Source organism: Aegilops tauschii, chromosome 2 (genome assembly GCF_002575655.3).
Source record: "Aegilops tauschii subsp. strangulata cultivar AL8/78 chromosome 2, Aet v6.0, whole genome shotgun sequence".
NCBI classification, from domain to species: Eukaryota; Viridiplantae; Streptophyta; class Magnoliopsida; order Poales; family Poaceae; genus Aegilops; species Aegilops tauschii.
In genome coordinates, this window is record NC_053036.3 from 485,803,466 (window position 1) to 485,816,720 (window position 13,255).

A 13,255-nucleotide genomic window follows, 5' to 3' on the forward strand; every position below is an offset into this window, starting at 1 on the left:
AGGACACCTTGGAGTGCGACGTGGTTCCTATGTCCGTGTGCCATCTTCTCTTGGGAAGACCTTGGCAATTCGACCGCGGCGTCATCCACAACGGAAGAACTAACCACTATTGTAACGCCCACGATGCGGCTATATCTCCCACGTGTCGGGGCACGACTTAGAGGCATAACCGCATAGTGGTTTTGTCGCAAGAAGGGTCATCTTCACACAATCCCATGTAATGAACAAGAATGGGATAAAGAGTTGGCTTACAATCGCCACTTCACACAATACATAAATATCATTCATACATCATCCAAAATACAATCATATAGACCGACTACGGTCAAAATCCAGATGAAAATAAGATAACCCCAAATGCTAGATCCCCGATCGTCCCAACTGGGCTCCACTACTGATCATCAGGAAAAGACACATAGTAACGACCACGTTCCTCGTCGAACTCCCACTTGAGATCGACGCCATCATCTGCACTGGCATCGTCGGCACCTGCAACTGTTTTGGTAGAATCTGTGAGTCACGGGGACTCAGCAATCTCACACCCGCGAGATCAAGACTATTTAAGCTTGTAGGGAAAAGGGGTGCAACGAGGTGGAGCTGCAGCGGCAAAAGCATATATGGTGGCTAACTTGCGCAAATGAGAGAGAGAAGAGAAGCAACGGAACGGACGTCATCTAGCAATGACCAAGAAGAGGTCCTGAACACCTACTTACGTCATACATAACTCAGACCGTGTTCACTTCCCGGGCTCCGCCGAGAAGAGACCATCACGGCTACACACAGTGGATGTATTTTAATTGGGTCAAGTGACAAGTTATCTACAACCGGACATTAACAAATTCCCATCTGCCTCATAATTGCGGGCACGGCTTTCGAAAGATAATACCATGCAGGGGTGTCCCAACTTAGCCCATCATAAGCTCTCACGGTCAACGAAGGATAAACCTTCTCCCGGAAAGACCCGATCAGTCTCGGAATCCCGGTTTACAAGACATCTCGACAATGGTAAAACAAGACCAGCAAAGCCGCCCGAATGTGCCGACAAATCCCGATAGGAGCTGCACATATCTCGTTCTCAGGGCACACCGGATAAGTCAAGCTACGAGTAAAACCAGACCTCGAGTTTCCCCGAGGTGGCCCCGCAGGCTGCTCGGTTCGGACCAACACTCGAAGGAGCACTGGCCCGGGGGGGTTAAAATAAGATGACCCTCGGGCTCGCGAAAACCCGGGGGAAAAGGCTTAGGTAGCAAATGGTAAAACCAAGGTTGGGCCTTGCTGGAGGAGTTTTATTCAAGGCGAACTGTCAAGGGGGTCCCATAAATCACCCGACCGCGTAAGGAACGCAAACTCAAGGAACATAATCCCGGTATAACAGTAACTAGGGCGGCAAGAGTGGAACAAAACACCAGGCATAAGGCCGAGCCTTCCACCCTTTACCAAAATATATAGATGCATTAGTTAAATAAGAGATATTGTGATATCCCAACATATCCATGTTCCGACATGGAACAACTTCAACTTCACCTGCAACTAGCAAAGCTATAAGAGGGGCTGAGCAAAAGCGGTAACATAGCCAAACAACGGTTTGCTAGGAGAGGATGGTTAGAGGCTGACATGGCTAAAATGGGAGACATGATAAAGCAAGTGATAGGTAGCGAGCATGGCAATAGAGCGAACAACTAGCATAGCAAAGATAGAAGTGATTTCGAGGGGTGGTCATCTTGCCTGCAAGGTTCTCAGAGTTGTCGAAAGCTTGATCCTCGTAAGCGTACTCGACAGGTTCCTAGTTCACGAACTCATCTCCCAGCTCTACCCAAGACAAGAACACAAACAAACGGAACCACAATCAACAACGAGAAATGCGCAAGCAACATGATGCAAAACATGTATGATATACAAGATATGATATGCGCTGCATATGCGTGCTACGGAGGGGAAATGATGAACATGGAAGTAAATTGGCAAACCAAGCATGCCACTGTAAAGATGAGATGATTTCGTTCGAAATCGATATAAAGATCACCGGAATCGGATGCACGGTTTGCAAATGGCAAGCAAAACAAGAATGACACGAATCTGCGATAAACAGCAAGATAGCACTTAAAATGCAACAAACAACAATGCTACAGCACCCCAACATAGCAATAAAGCATATGACAGTAAACTACAGGAGATGATTGACAAAATATGAAGACTGAGCTACGGCTAGTTCACAACATATCAAGCTCAAACAAGCATGGCAAAAGTGCAAAAGATTACAGGTTCACAGACTCTGCAGAAAACAGAGCATGGCAGAAATATTAATATGTAGGCCTCTTTGTGAGCTTGATGCACTCACTACAGAGCAATGCATGACAAACCAAGCATACCTACACCAAGATGGCATGTTTATGAAGCTATCCATGGCAAGAACAATTGCATAGAATGTATGGATCAACTACAATAGGCTTGGCAAAATTGCATATCATGTTAAGAATCTGCCAGAAATATTTTATAGCAAAAGTAGAGCAAGATTGAGTCATGCTATGGCACTCCATAATTGCAAACAATTGCAGGAATGGATCAATTACAACTATATCTACAAAACATACTTACTGAACATCTCCAAAAGATGCATGGATCTCTCTGTAGCATCAAGCTTACATGGCAACAAAATTACAGCTGACAAGGACTTGGAGAAATCACAGTCCCTGAAATCAGAAATATTATGGGGCCTACTTTGCATGATTGTGCTAGTCACCACAGAGATCACAAAAATATATGAACTACACCACTGGAAAGATGGCATGGCATACTTCAAAACACATGTAGAGCTCATGCTCAAAAGATGCACAGATTAAATGATACAAAAATACAAAAATGACAAATCTCCAAGTTCTGATAAGAACCAGAGAATAACAGCAACTAGCCCTCTTCCAACAGAGATTTGGGCATCAAGATGACCTCTAATGAACATGGTGCAATTTAACAAAATTAAGAGCATCACGAGACGAACAATTTGACATATTACACGCGTGAATCGAAGCTACATACAAGAAGTTATCGCAATACGAACAAAGCAAGATGCTGAAAAAAATCGAGGACTTAGAGAAATAAGAGGGGGCGAGGAAGTCAACGGGGCTACCAGATCTGGATTGAGGCTGAGCCCCTCGAGCTCGAGCTCGTCGGCCGGCGAGGAAGGAGGGAGAGGGCGGCAGCGCGGCTCGCCGGCGGGAGGGGAGAAGAGGCCGGAGGCGCGGCCGGAGGTGGCGCCGGCGGGCGACGGGCGCGGCGCCGGCGGGGAGGCGGCGGGCGGCGGCGGCGGCCGGCGCGGGAGGCGAGGCGGCGGCGGGCGCGCGCGGCGCGGGCGGCGGCGGGCTCGCGGGCCGGCGCGGTGGGAGGCCGGAGGCGGGCGGACGTTGTCCGGTGCGGACGTTTTCGTCCGGCGACGCGCGGTGGAGAAGCTAGGGTTCGTCTGTGATTTCGTTTTTCGGGGGAGATGGAGTTTTATAGGTAGAGGGAGCTAGGAGGCTCCAAATGAGGTGCGGTTTTCGCCCACACGATCGTGATCGAACGACCTAGAGCATGGAAGAGAGTTTGGTGGGTTTTGGGCTGGTTTTAGAGGGGGTTTTTGCTGGACACTCAAATGGACTTTGCGGATGCCCGGTTAACCGTTGGAGTACCAAACGACCTTCGAATGGAACGAAACTTGACCGGTAGTCTCCGGGTGGTATATTAAGACCACTTGACAAGCCTCGGTCCATTCCGAGAAAGTTTGACACACGCACACGAAAGAAAACAAGAGGGGTGCACCGGAGGAGATAGGAGCGCCGGATTGCAAAACGGACAACGGGGAAAATGCTCGGATGCATGAGACGAACACGTATGCGAATGCAATGCACATGATGACATGATATGAAAATGCATGACATGACAAAAAACAAAACGAAAGACAAAACCCGACAACGGAGGGAAAAACATATCACATAGCCGAAAATGGCAAGAGTCGGAGTTACAAATATGGCAAGTTACATGCGGGGTGTTACAACTATAGCTTCAAGATGAAGGGCAAGGAGTACATACTACGACAAATGTCACCAAGCCAAGTGATCGCCGACAAGCAAGCTTCCACCCATCGTGGAGAGACTAGTGAGAGAGTGAACCACCACAAAGAAAGTGAGTGCCACAAGCCCAAATGGAGCGACTCTTCGCCAAGAGAGAAAAACTTAGTCCTCCTAGCCACAAAAAGAGAGATGAGAGAAGTGTGTGAAAACCCATCGAGTGTCATCCACTATGTCCTCCTATGCAAAATGAGGTGGCAAAAACTAACACTCTCCTAATATGCTTCCTCTAGTGTTTTCTAACTTGTTGCAGGAATTCAAGGATGTCTTTCCCGATGAGCTACCTCCCAGTCTCCCTCCTCCACGTGGCATTGAACATCGGATCGACCTCATCCCTGGAGCACCTCTTCCTAACAAGGCTCCATACCGCGTCAACCCCGAAGAAACTAAGGAGATCCAACGACAAGTACAACAACTCATCGACAACGGTCATGTACGTGAAAGCCTAAGTCCTTGTGACGTTCCGATTATCCTTGTGCCTAAGCAAGATGGTAGTTTTCGCATGTGCTCTGATTGTAGACCCATCAATGCTATCACCGTTTGTTATAGACATCCCATTCCTCGCCTTGATGATATGCTAGGTGAGCTTAGCGGTGCCACCATTTTCTCAAAAATTGAACTCAAAAGTGGCTATTACCAAATACGCATTCAAGAAGGTGATGAATGGAAAACCGCTTTTAAAACTAAATTTGGCTTGTACGAGTGGTAGTTATGCCTATGGGTTTATCGGAAGCTCCCGGTACTTTCATGCCTCTTATGCATTTTGTGCTTCGTCCATACATTGGAGTATGTGTTGTGGTCTACTTTGACGAGATACTTATTTTTAGAAAATCCATCAAAGATCATGTAAATCATATTAGAGCCGTTTTGCAAACTCTTTGCAAGGAACGTATTTATGCCAACATGAAAAAATGCACTTTTGGTGTTGACAAGCTTGTTTTCTTGGGTTTCGTTGTTTCTTCCAAGGGTGTCCATGTTGATGAGTCTAAAACTGAAGCAATTAAAACTTGGCCACAACCCACAAAATTTGCAACAAGTGCGTAGTTTTCTTGGCCTTGCGGGTTTCTAGCGTCGCTTTGTGAAAGACTTTAGCACTATTGCCGCACCGTTGCATGCCTTGAGTAAGAAGAATGCACCCTTTATTGGGGGACCTTTGCAATCTATCGCATTTGATGAGCTCAAATCCTTGCTTACTCATGCTTCGATTCTTGCTTTGCCTAACTTTGACAAAACTTTTGGGGTTCATTGTGATGCTAGTGGTAATGGAATTGGAGGAGTTTTGATGCAAGAAAAGCGAGCGATTGCATATTTTAGTGAAAAACTTTCCGGTGCTCAACTTAACTATCCCATCTATGACAAAGAATTGTATGTCTTAGTGCGTGTGTTGCATGTTTGGGAGCATTATCTTCGCCCACATGAGTTTGTCATACATACCGATCATGAAACACTAAAGTACCTTAAAGGCCAAACCAAGTTGAATAAACCACATGCTAAATTGAGTGAATTTATTGAATCTTTCCCCTATGTGATCAAGTACATTAAGGGCAAAGAGAATGTTTGGGAGGATGCTCTTTCCCGCAAATGCATATTAATTACTCAACTTGAATTGAATGTTGTTGGATTTGAACATATCAAAGATTTGTATGAGCACGATGTGACCTTTGCTACTCCTTTTGCTAAGTGTGTGAGCATACATCTTGGGAACGACATTATATCAAAGATGGTTATCTAATGAGAGCTAACAAACTATGGATTCCCGAGTCTTCTCTTCGTTTGTTACTTTTGCAAGAGGCTCATGGAGGCGGACTCATGGGACACTTTGGACGTGACAAGACGTTTGTCACGCTCTCCAAGAACTACTTTTGGCCCAAGATGTTCCGTGATGTCTCACGCTTCACCAACCGATGTTCTACATGCCGCAAAGCTAAGTCACAATCTCAATCCCACGGTTTACATATGCCACTTCCTACTGCACATTAACCATGGGAAGATATTAGGATGGATTTTGTGCTTGGATTACCTAGGACTCAAAATGGCAAGGATTCTGTGTTTGTTGTTGTAGACCAATTCTCTAAAATGGCTCATTTTATTCCATGCAATAAGATAGACGATGCTTCACATATTGCCAATCTTTTTTGTAGGAAAATCTTGAGGTTACATGGAGTGCCAAAGACAATTGTGTCGGACTGAGACGTCAAGTTCTTAAGCTACTTTTGGAAGACGTTATGCGCCAAGCTCGGAATCAAGCTACTCTTCTACACGGCGTATCATCCTCAAACCGATCGCCAAACGGAAGTCACCAACCGGACCCACGCCACTCTCGTACACGTGTTGATCAAGAAGAACATCAAGGAGTGGGAGGAGTGCTTACCCATCGCCGAGTACGCCTACAACCACGCAAGACACTCTACCACCGGCAAGTCCCCCTTCGAGGTTGTCTACGGCTTCAACCCTTTGTCGCCGTTGGACATCCTTCCTCTACCGCTACAAGAATGAGCGAACATGGACGCTAGCGCATGAGCCACCTACCTCAAGAAGATGCATGAAGAAACAAGGTCCACGTTCGAGCGTCAAGTACACCACCTCGCCACCTAGCTCAACATTAACAAGTCACCGATGGTGTTCCAAACGGGCGATCTAGTATGGATACATCTCCGCAAGGACCGCTTTCCCAAGGAGTGCAAGTCCAAGCTACTTCCGAGAGCTGATGGACCATTCAAGGTGCTCGCACGCTACAACGACAACACCTACAAGGTCGACATTCCCACGTGACAAGTACAACATAAGCGACATCTTCAACGTCAAAGACTTGGCCAAGTACCATGGTGATGATGATCACAATCCGTGGACGGATCTCTCCCAAGGGGGGAGATGATGCGAAGCATCCCTCGACTACCCACACGGACATTCCATCACCACCGCAAGCACCGAGAGGACCAATGACAAGAGCACGTGCACGCGCCATCGAGAACGAGGTGAACTCCTTCCTCTTCGAGATCCATTCAAATTCACACGAGAGTTAGGTCCTACCTCAAACGGAAGTGTTGTGCATGATCAGGTATCAAGGTCTTGATCAAGAAGAGGATAGCACGAAGACCCAAGCAGCCGCAGAGAAGACGGAGGTAGAAGAACGAGCGAAGCATGAAGCTACGGAGAAGGCACAAGTGCCTGGACACCCCGGGTGCCCGGGCCTCCGGCCACCACCCCGGGCAGGCCCTCTGCACACCCAGGGTGCCCGGCCCCATGTGCCCCGGGTGCCCGGCCAAAACCTGGGAGGCGCCCCGGGTGCCCCCCCCCCCCCGCGCTGGGAGCTACTGCTCCTCCCCCGGGTGGCCGGTTCCCTCCATCCGGCCACCAGCCCGGTCCGAGTGCCCAGCCCCTGCTAGCCCGGGTGCCCAGTCACCCCTGAACAGCCGCCCCTGTCCGGTCCGGGTGCCCGGACACCTCGGTTGCCTGCGTGCACTTTTGGGTTTTGGACCCTTGTATCCCCCTCTCTCTCAAATTTCGTCCCTAGACTATATAAACACCTCCCCTAGCTCTTTTGGAAGGTTAGCAAAGTATTAGAAACACAAAGAGAGAGCTTTGCTCATCTTCCTCCTCTTGGAGATCTAAACCTCCTCTTGGAGAAGCTCCCTTGGAGAGCAAGCCCTCCTCTTGAATAAGATCCTCTTGGATATCAAGACCTCACCTAGTGGGAAGAACTTTTACCCTAGTGCTATTTTCCTTGAATGGTTCATGTATGCTTGTGGATCTCTTGTATGCTACTCTAGTGGATGTGTTATTTGGGTTTGTTAGAGTTATTTCCTCCTTGTGATTTTGAGTGTTCTTGCTCTTCCCCCCTCCAAGTGTGAAAAGATCCCCTTTAGGGTTTCACCCTACAACAACAGCCCTACTTATTACAACCGCCACAGGGCAGCAAAAGACCACACCCAGTTCATAAGCTACATCATAACAAACTACTACACTACGGCTTCAGGAGGGTGTAGAAGAAGGCTCTCGCCACATGATCCTAAGCAATTCTCCTCGCTGATGATTGAGAAGTTTTAGGCACTCGAGGAGCAACATAGCTTGAGCATCTGAGCAGAGAACCTTCCATTGTCGAACCAGAGCACCCACTGAACCCACCACGTATTTCATACTTCGCCATTTTCGCCCCTAAAAAACAAAGTCATTCCGAAAACGCTATAAGCCCCACAAGGTAGCAGATGTACCCAAATTAACAGCCTCATATTTCTTCACATTTTTCCAAAAGGAAGCAAGTGACTCAAATCCACAAGGAATTGATATGTGCAGAGCCCCACATTTGTTTAGCAACAACACAGTCGAAAAAAGGATGTTGAATAGACTTAGGTTCTGAACAGAACACGCGGGATATATCAGGGACTGCTTAACGCTTGGCTAGATTATCTCTGGTTAAACTCATGTTGTGGACAATAAGCCACAGGAAAACATGAATATTGGGCGGCACTTTAATCTTCCAAATGTAATCCTGGAGTTCAATACGGACGCCCCCAAAATTGATCATCCTATAAAAGGATTGCACAGAGTAGGTACGAGACTTATCAAGAACCCAAACGGGTTTATCACAGATTGCTGAAACTGAAGTGTTACTAACTAAGCGTAGCAGCTCCAGCCATCTACCATACAAGGATTCATCTACACGTCTCCTAAATGTTTGTTTCAAATTAGCACCATCCCATCCTGCGTGTTCCTCACCGACAACATCAGGCGCGAACATCATGCACAAGGGCACCCTTCGTGCCACCGCCAGGGGGCTTCGGCGCTTGTGGATGGCCATAAATGGCACGCTGCTGGTGCACCCCCTACTTCTAGGACGTGACCGAAACCTCGATGCTGAGGCTGGAGACCAGAATCTACCGCAAGTGGCCGTTCATGCGCACGCGCCCTGATGTTGAGCTGAATAAACATGTACCACCCTGCAAAAACAGCAAATTCAAGCATCATAAACAGAGATCTACAGAAAACACTAACCATGATTGCTAGAAGAAACAAAAGAAGAAACCGATACACGACCAGCCCCTCGGCGGTATGCACACAATGACACAAGAAAAATATATCCATGGAGGGAAAACAAGGGTTGAAAGAATTTCGGGGCTAGCAATATTCATCATCTTCATATGTCAATGGAAGCCAAAGAACAAATAGAAAAAGAAATTAAACATAATAGGGTGACTCTGAAAGAACTAATAAACAAACTTCTTTATATGTATAATACTTAATAAAATCAGGATTTTAGCAAGGAATAAAGATGTATGCATCAGCCAATATGAGGCAGAATAGAAACGTCAAACAAATGCCTTTGTGGACAGTAGAAAGTGGTAGGTTGCATTCCTATCTCCTCTTCTAGAAAAAGAACTGTTCTAAAAACAATGGTATTAAGAAAGAACTGATTAATATACATGCGAGTTCACAGCAACAACATTCAAAGACTGATGAATAGAGACACAGTCACACCACAATGCAGAATCACATCTATCTTAGGAAAAATTCCACAAATTTTCCTTTGTTCCAGTCAGTAGAAGGTTGTTCAAAAACCTACCATCAAGAACGCAGCTGAATAAGCATTGTTATAATTAACAAATAATTTAGTGTGCTAGTACTGCTATTCTGAAGGTGAATAATTCGCATCCCAAAATTTCTACCATGGAACAGGGAAGCAATTTTTACTGAAGAGAAATGAGCCCATCTAAACAAACCTCAGTACTACAAAATTATTATAAGCAAATCTACAACATGCTTGTCCATATACAACCAATTCAAATTATTATTTTTGCATGATCATGTTGAAATTTACTGCCAAGCACATTTAGAAAAAAATTAAGCTCTATAGATTGTAGGCAGCAAGGTAATCTACATGTAAATTAACACCTCACTAAACTTCTTCGGTCGGGACAGAGCTTTATAATTGAAGCAAGAAACAGAGGATGTTGCTCCAGGGGAGGCTCTTCATATTCAATTCGAACAAAGATGAAGTTTTACTGATGAATTCACAAGAATAATTGAACACTGCTCTCTTTCTTTTCTTAAACAAATTCACCATGGGGGTTACCTCATTACGAATCCATACCAGATTACATAATCAGTGCCACATCAAGAAATTTGAGTCTAATGTAGAAATTTTGCATCCACCTCCAGCTTGCATCCTTCAGGACCTATAGGGAAGTGATTACTATTATTAGTCCAGTAGAGATAATCATATGGCCCTGCCATAAACCTGCTTATATAAAACCTATATTGATTGCATGATCTAGGAAGCAGATCTGGGCAAATTTGCCGAATAGTTCCGCTAGGTGCAGTCTCACATCCTAGCAAGCCTGCATCTTCCAGCGGCAGGGTTGTAAGGACAGCTGGCGATACCTATATCATGAAAGAAAAATATGTGATTAAATAATCATATTTCCATATCGCAACAGTACCTTGACCATTCTATTGTTCAGCAGTAAACCTTCCATTTGTAAAGCAGTAACTGGGAATAAATCTACAACAATTTGCTTTTACAGTTCTCCACCTAATTTTCATCTAAAGCAACCTTCTTGGAGCTCTGATGTAAGCATGGGAGAGGACCTATAATCAAGCATGAAACCATTGCGTTAAAAGAAAGCTTGTATAAGGAATTAGGGATGAATATCAAACATGTACTGTGAATCATTTCTAAAATAGAGCACTGCTCGTATATAAAAAAATATAACACGAAAGCATGCACAGCTAATTATTCACGGAAGGGCAGTAGAGCAAAGCTAACATCAGAACAAAGGTGAGATACATGCATCAAACCAATTCTGCACAAATGTAATCCCAAAATTCTTGGCATATACAGGGGAAGTCCCATAAATTGACTCATACAATTCTGGTTGTTCTACATATGAGCACTTCAAATCAATTTCTGAATAAATAGCTAAACAGAAAGTTCATAAAAACTCAGGGTAAAGTTCGGAAAAAATACTGAGTAGTTTATTGTCCTAGTACTCGTCGCCATGGTCGTGGTCCATCATCTCCGTCATGGTGGGAGGATCCATCGTAAAGGTGGCCTTGGCAACGGCGCCCTTGTCCGAGCCACTCGTCGGAGTGTGTCGCAGGCTAGGAGCAGGAGGCTGCCGCGATCCACCTCACCTAGAGCCTGCTCTTGCTTGACGGATGGGTACGGGTAGGCGGCGCGGTGGGGAGGCCAGGAGGATGTCCTGCTGATAGGAGAGGTCTGGAGACGGCACTGGCCGCTGCCGTCGCTGGGTCGCCGCCCCTGCGTGTCTCCCAAAAAGGGAGAGGTCGGGGCAGAGGGTCTCATGCTGCTGCTCCGATTGGCCGCCGCCGCGCCCGCCCGCTCGTCTTCCATACACCATCAACTCGGCCGCGGGGAAGAGAAAAAGTGGCCGACACCGGGAGAGGAAACAGGGCCGGTGGTGGGATTGGGAGGCCTTTTTATGGACGCATAAAGCGGTAAAGCGGTGGCATCGATTTTGATGAGATCTTTCTAGAGCATGAGAGACAAGTCTAGAGGAGATCTGGTCAAATAAAATATCTCTGCTGCACCGCTCAAAATCTGCCAACAAAAGAGATGCAATGGCATTCCCAAAAAAGGCTAGATCCACCAAGAAGTGCACCCAGCCATATCCCCCACTAATTGATGTGGCGCACTCCGATTGGCCCATTTTTTACTGATACAAAAAAGTCAAAAAAACCCAGGTAAAAGAAACCTAGCTAGGTTTAGTATATTAAGAATTTAGCTTTGAGAGTCCTTGCACTTAGGGAGTTAGAAGCCATGAAAGAACTGGCCCTAACACATACCCGTAGCCATTCGGGCCTGCCCTTGTCACGGGCCTCCTTAAGCCCACAAAAGGCCCACTACTCCGTCCAGTCCGACAAAAAGGAGTCGTCCTCTGGAATGGAAACCCTAATCGAACCGAATCGAATCCTCCAGTCCAGATCAAAACAAGGGAGCATGGCGTCGTCCTCTGCTGTGAGCAGGCGCGGCGACGCGGGCGGCGTCCTGGCTGCGATCTCGCGGTCCTCGGTGGCGGCGCACGGCCGCGAGGCCGCGGCGGTGGCGGGGAAGCTGCTGCGGAGCACGGGGAAGGCGGCGTGGATCGCTGGGACGACCTTCCTGGTGCTGGTCGTGCCGCTCATCATCGAGATGGACCGCGAGCAGCAGATGGTCGATCTCGACCTCCAGCAGCAGGCTCTTCTCGGCTCGCCGCCGCCCCTCGCCAAATAAATCCCTCCTCTTTCGTCCGCCCGTCTTTGTTCCCTGCCGATGCGGTCACATTTCGTTTTGCTAGTATCATAAGTTGTCGAGAATTTTATCACTAGTCTATTTTGGGGGAGAAAGATCATGCCTTGTTGTGACTGCTCCTGCTCGGTACGATTAACGCAATGTCACCGACTTGTCTTGAACTCAGACTCAGTCCTGTGATACACTAGTGTTTGTTTGTGATGCCTATTTAGATACATACTCGGAGTTACATACATGATTGTCACAATGCCCTATCATACTTGTTGCTCTGATATTGCTACTTCCACCACCAGAATTAGCAGGTCAGGGAACTAGAAATCAATCATTGTTGCTCCTTGTACCGATCCTCATAATAACCAAAACAAGACGTTGCTCTTGTCCCATGATGATGGCTCATCGGTTGTTATGGGTTTGATTCTACGGAGGAGGTACTGATCACTAAGGAGACACAGTGTTCTAGTCTATATTGGCTGAGTCGGCTGATGGGTCCCAAGGTCATCTTGATTCCAAGGAATCCCATAAGATTTTTGGAGAACTTGAATCTTTGTGAAAATTATCTTAAGATTCATTTGCACTCTATTTTGGAGGAAATCCTCTCAAACCTTTTGGTGGAATTCATTTGTTTCTCCTATGATATCAAACACTCTTTCATCCAAATTCCTGGTTTTCTAATTCTTAGGGTTTTTTTTCCCATACAATCCATGAATGGATCGGGTTCCACTATCAAAAAGATAATGGAACAGAACACAAAACGGCGTCTTGGCGCAAAACAGGTAAACAAAAGTAAGCTCCTGCCGCATGCTCCGCTAACAGGGGAGAGGGGGGAGCTAAGGCGAAGCAAAACAAGTCATCAGCCCAGAGAAATTAGTCAGTCTTGCTCCATATCTTGGGGCGTAGCTTCTGCATC

At 46.5% G+C, this 13,255-nt stretch overlaps 1 protein-coding gene and 1 long non-coding RNA gene across 3 annotated transcripts; one reads left to right on the forward strand and one right to left on the reverse strand.

The window, feature by feature from the left end:
- Positions 1 to 8,474: 8,474 nt before the first annotated feature.
- On the reverse strand, positions 8,475 to 11,608 carry LOC120973617 (uncharacterized). 2 transcript variants are annotated; one of them, XR_005768824.2, is made up of 2 exons: positions 10,189 to 11,608; positions 8,475 to 9,037 (listed from the first exon to the last, which is right to left on the reverse strand). It is a non-coding gene; the product is annotated as an uncharacterized lncRNA (long non-coding RNA). The 2 variants fall into 2 exon arrangements; XR_005768823.2 differs by having other exon boundaries at positions 10,171 to 11,608.
- Positions 11,609 to 12,057: 449 nt separating this feature from the next.
- On the forward strand, positions 12,058 to 12,581 carry LOC109750212 (mitochondrial import receptor subunit TOM9-2-like). Its single transcript, XM_020309167.2, has one exon. It carries the CDS (start codon positions 12,058 to 12,060, stop codon positions 12,328 to 12,330), a length of 273 nt encoding a protein of 90 aa, XP_020164756.1. The 3' UTR covers positions 12,331 to 12,581.
- The last annotated feature ends 674 nt before the right edge of the window (positions 12,582 to 13,255 follow it).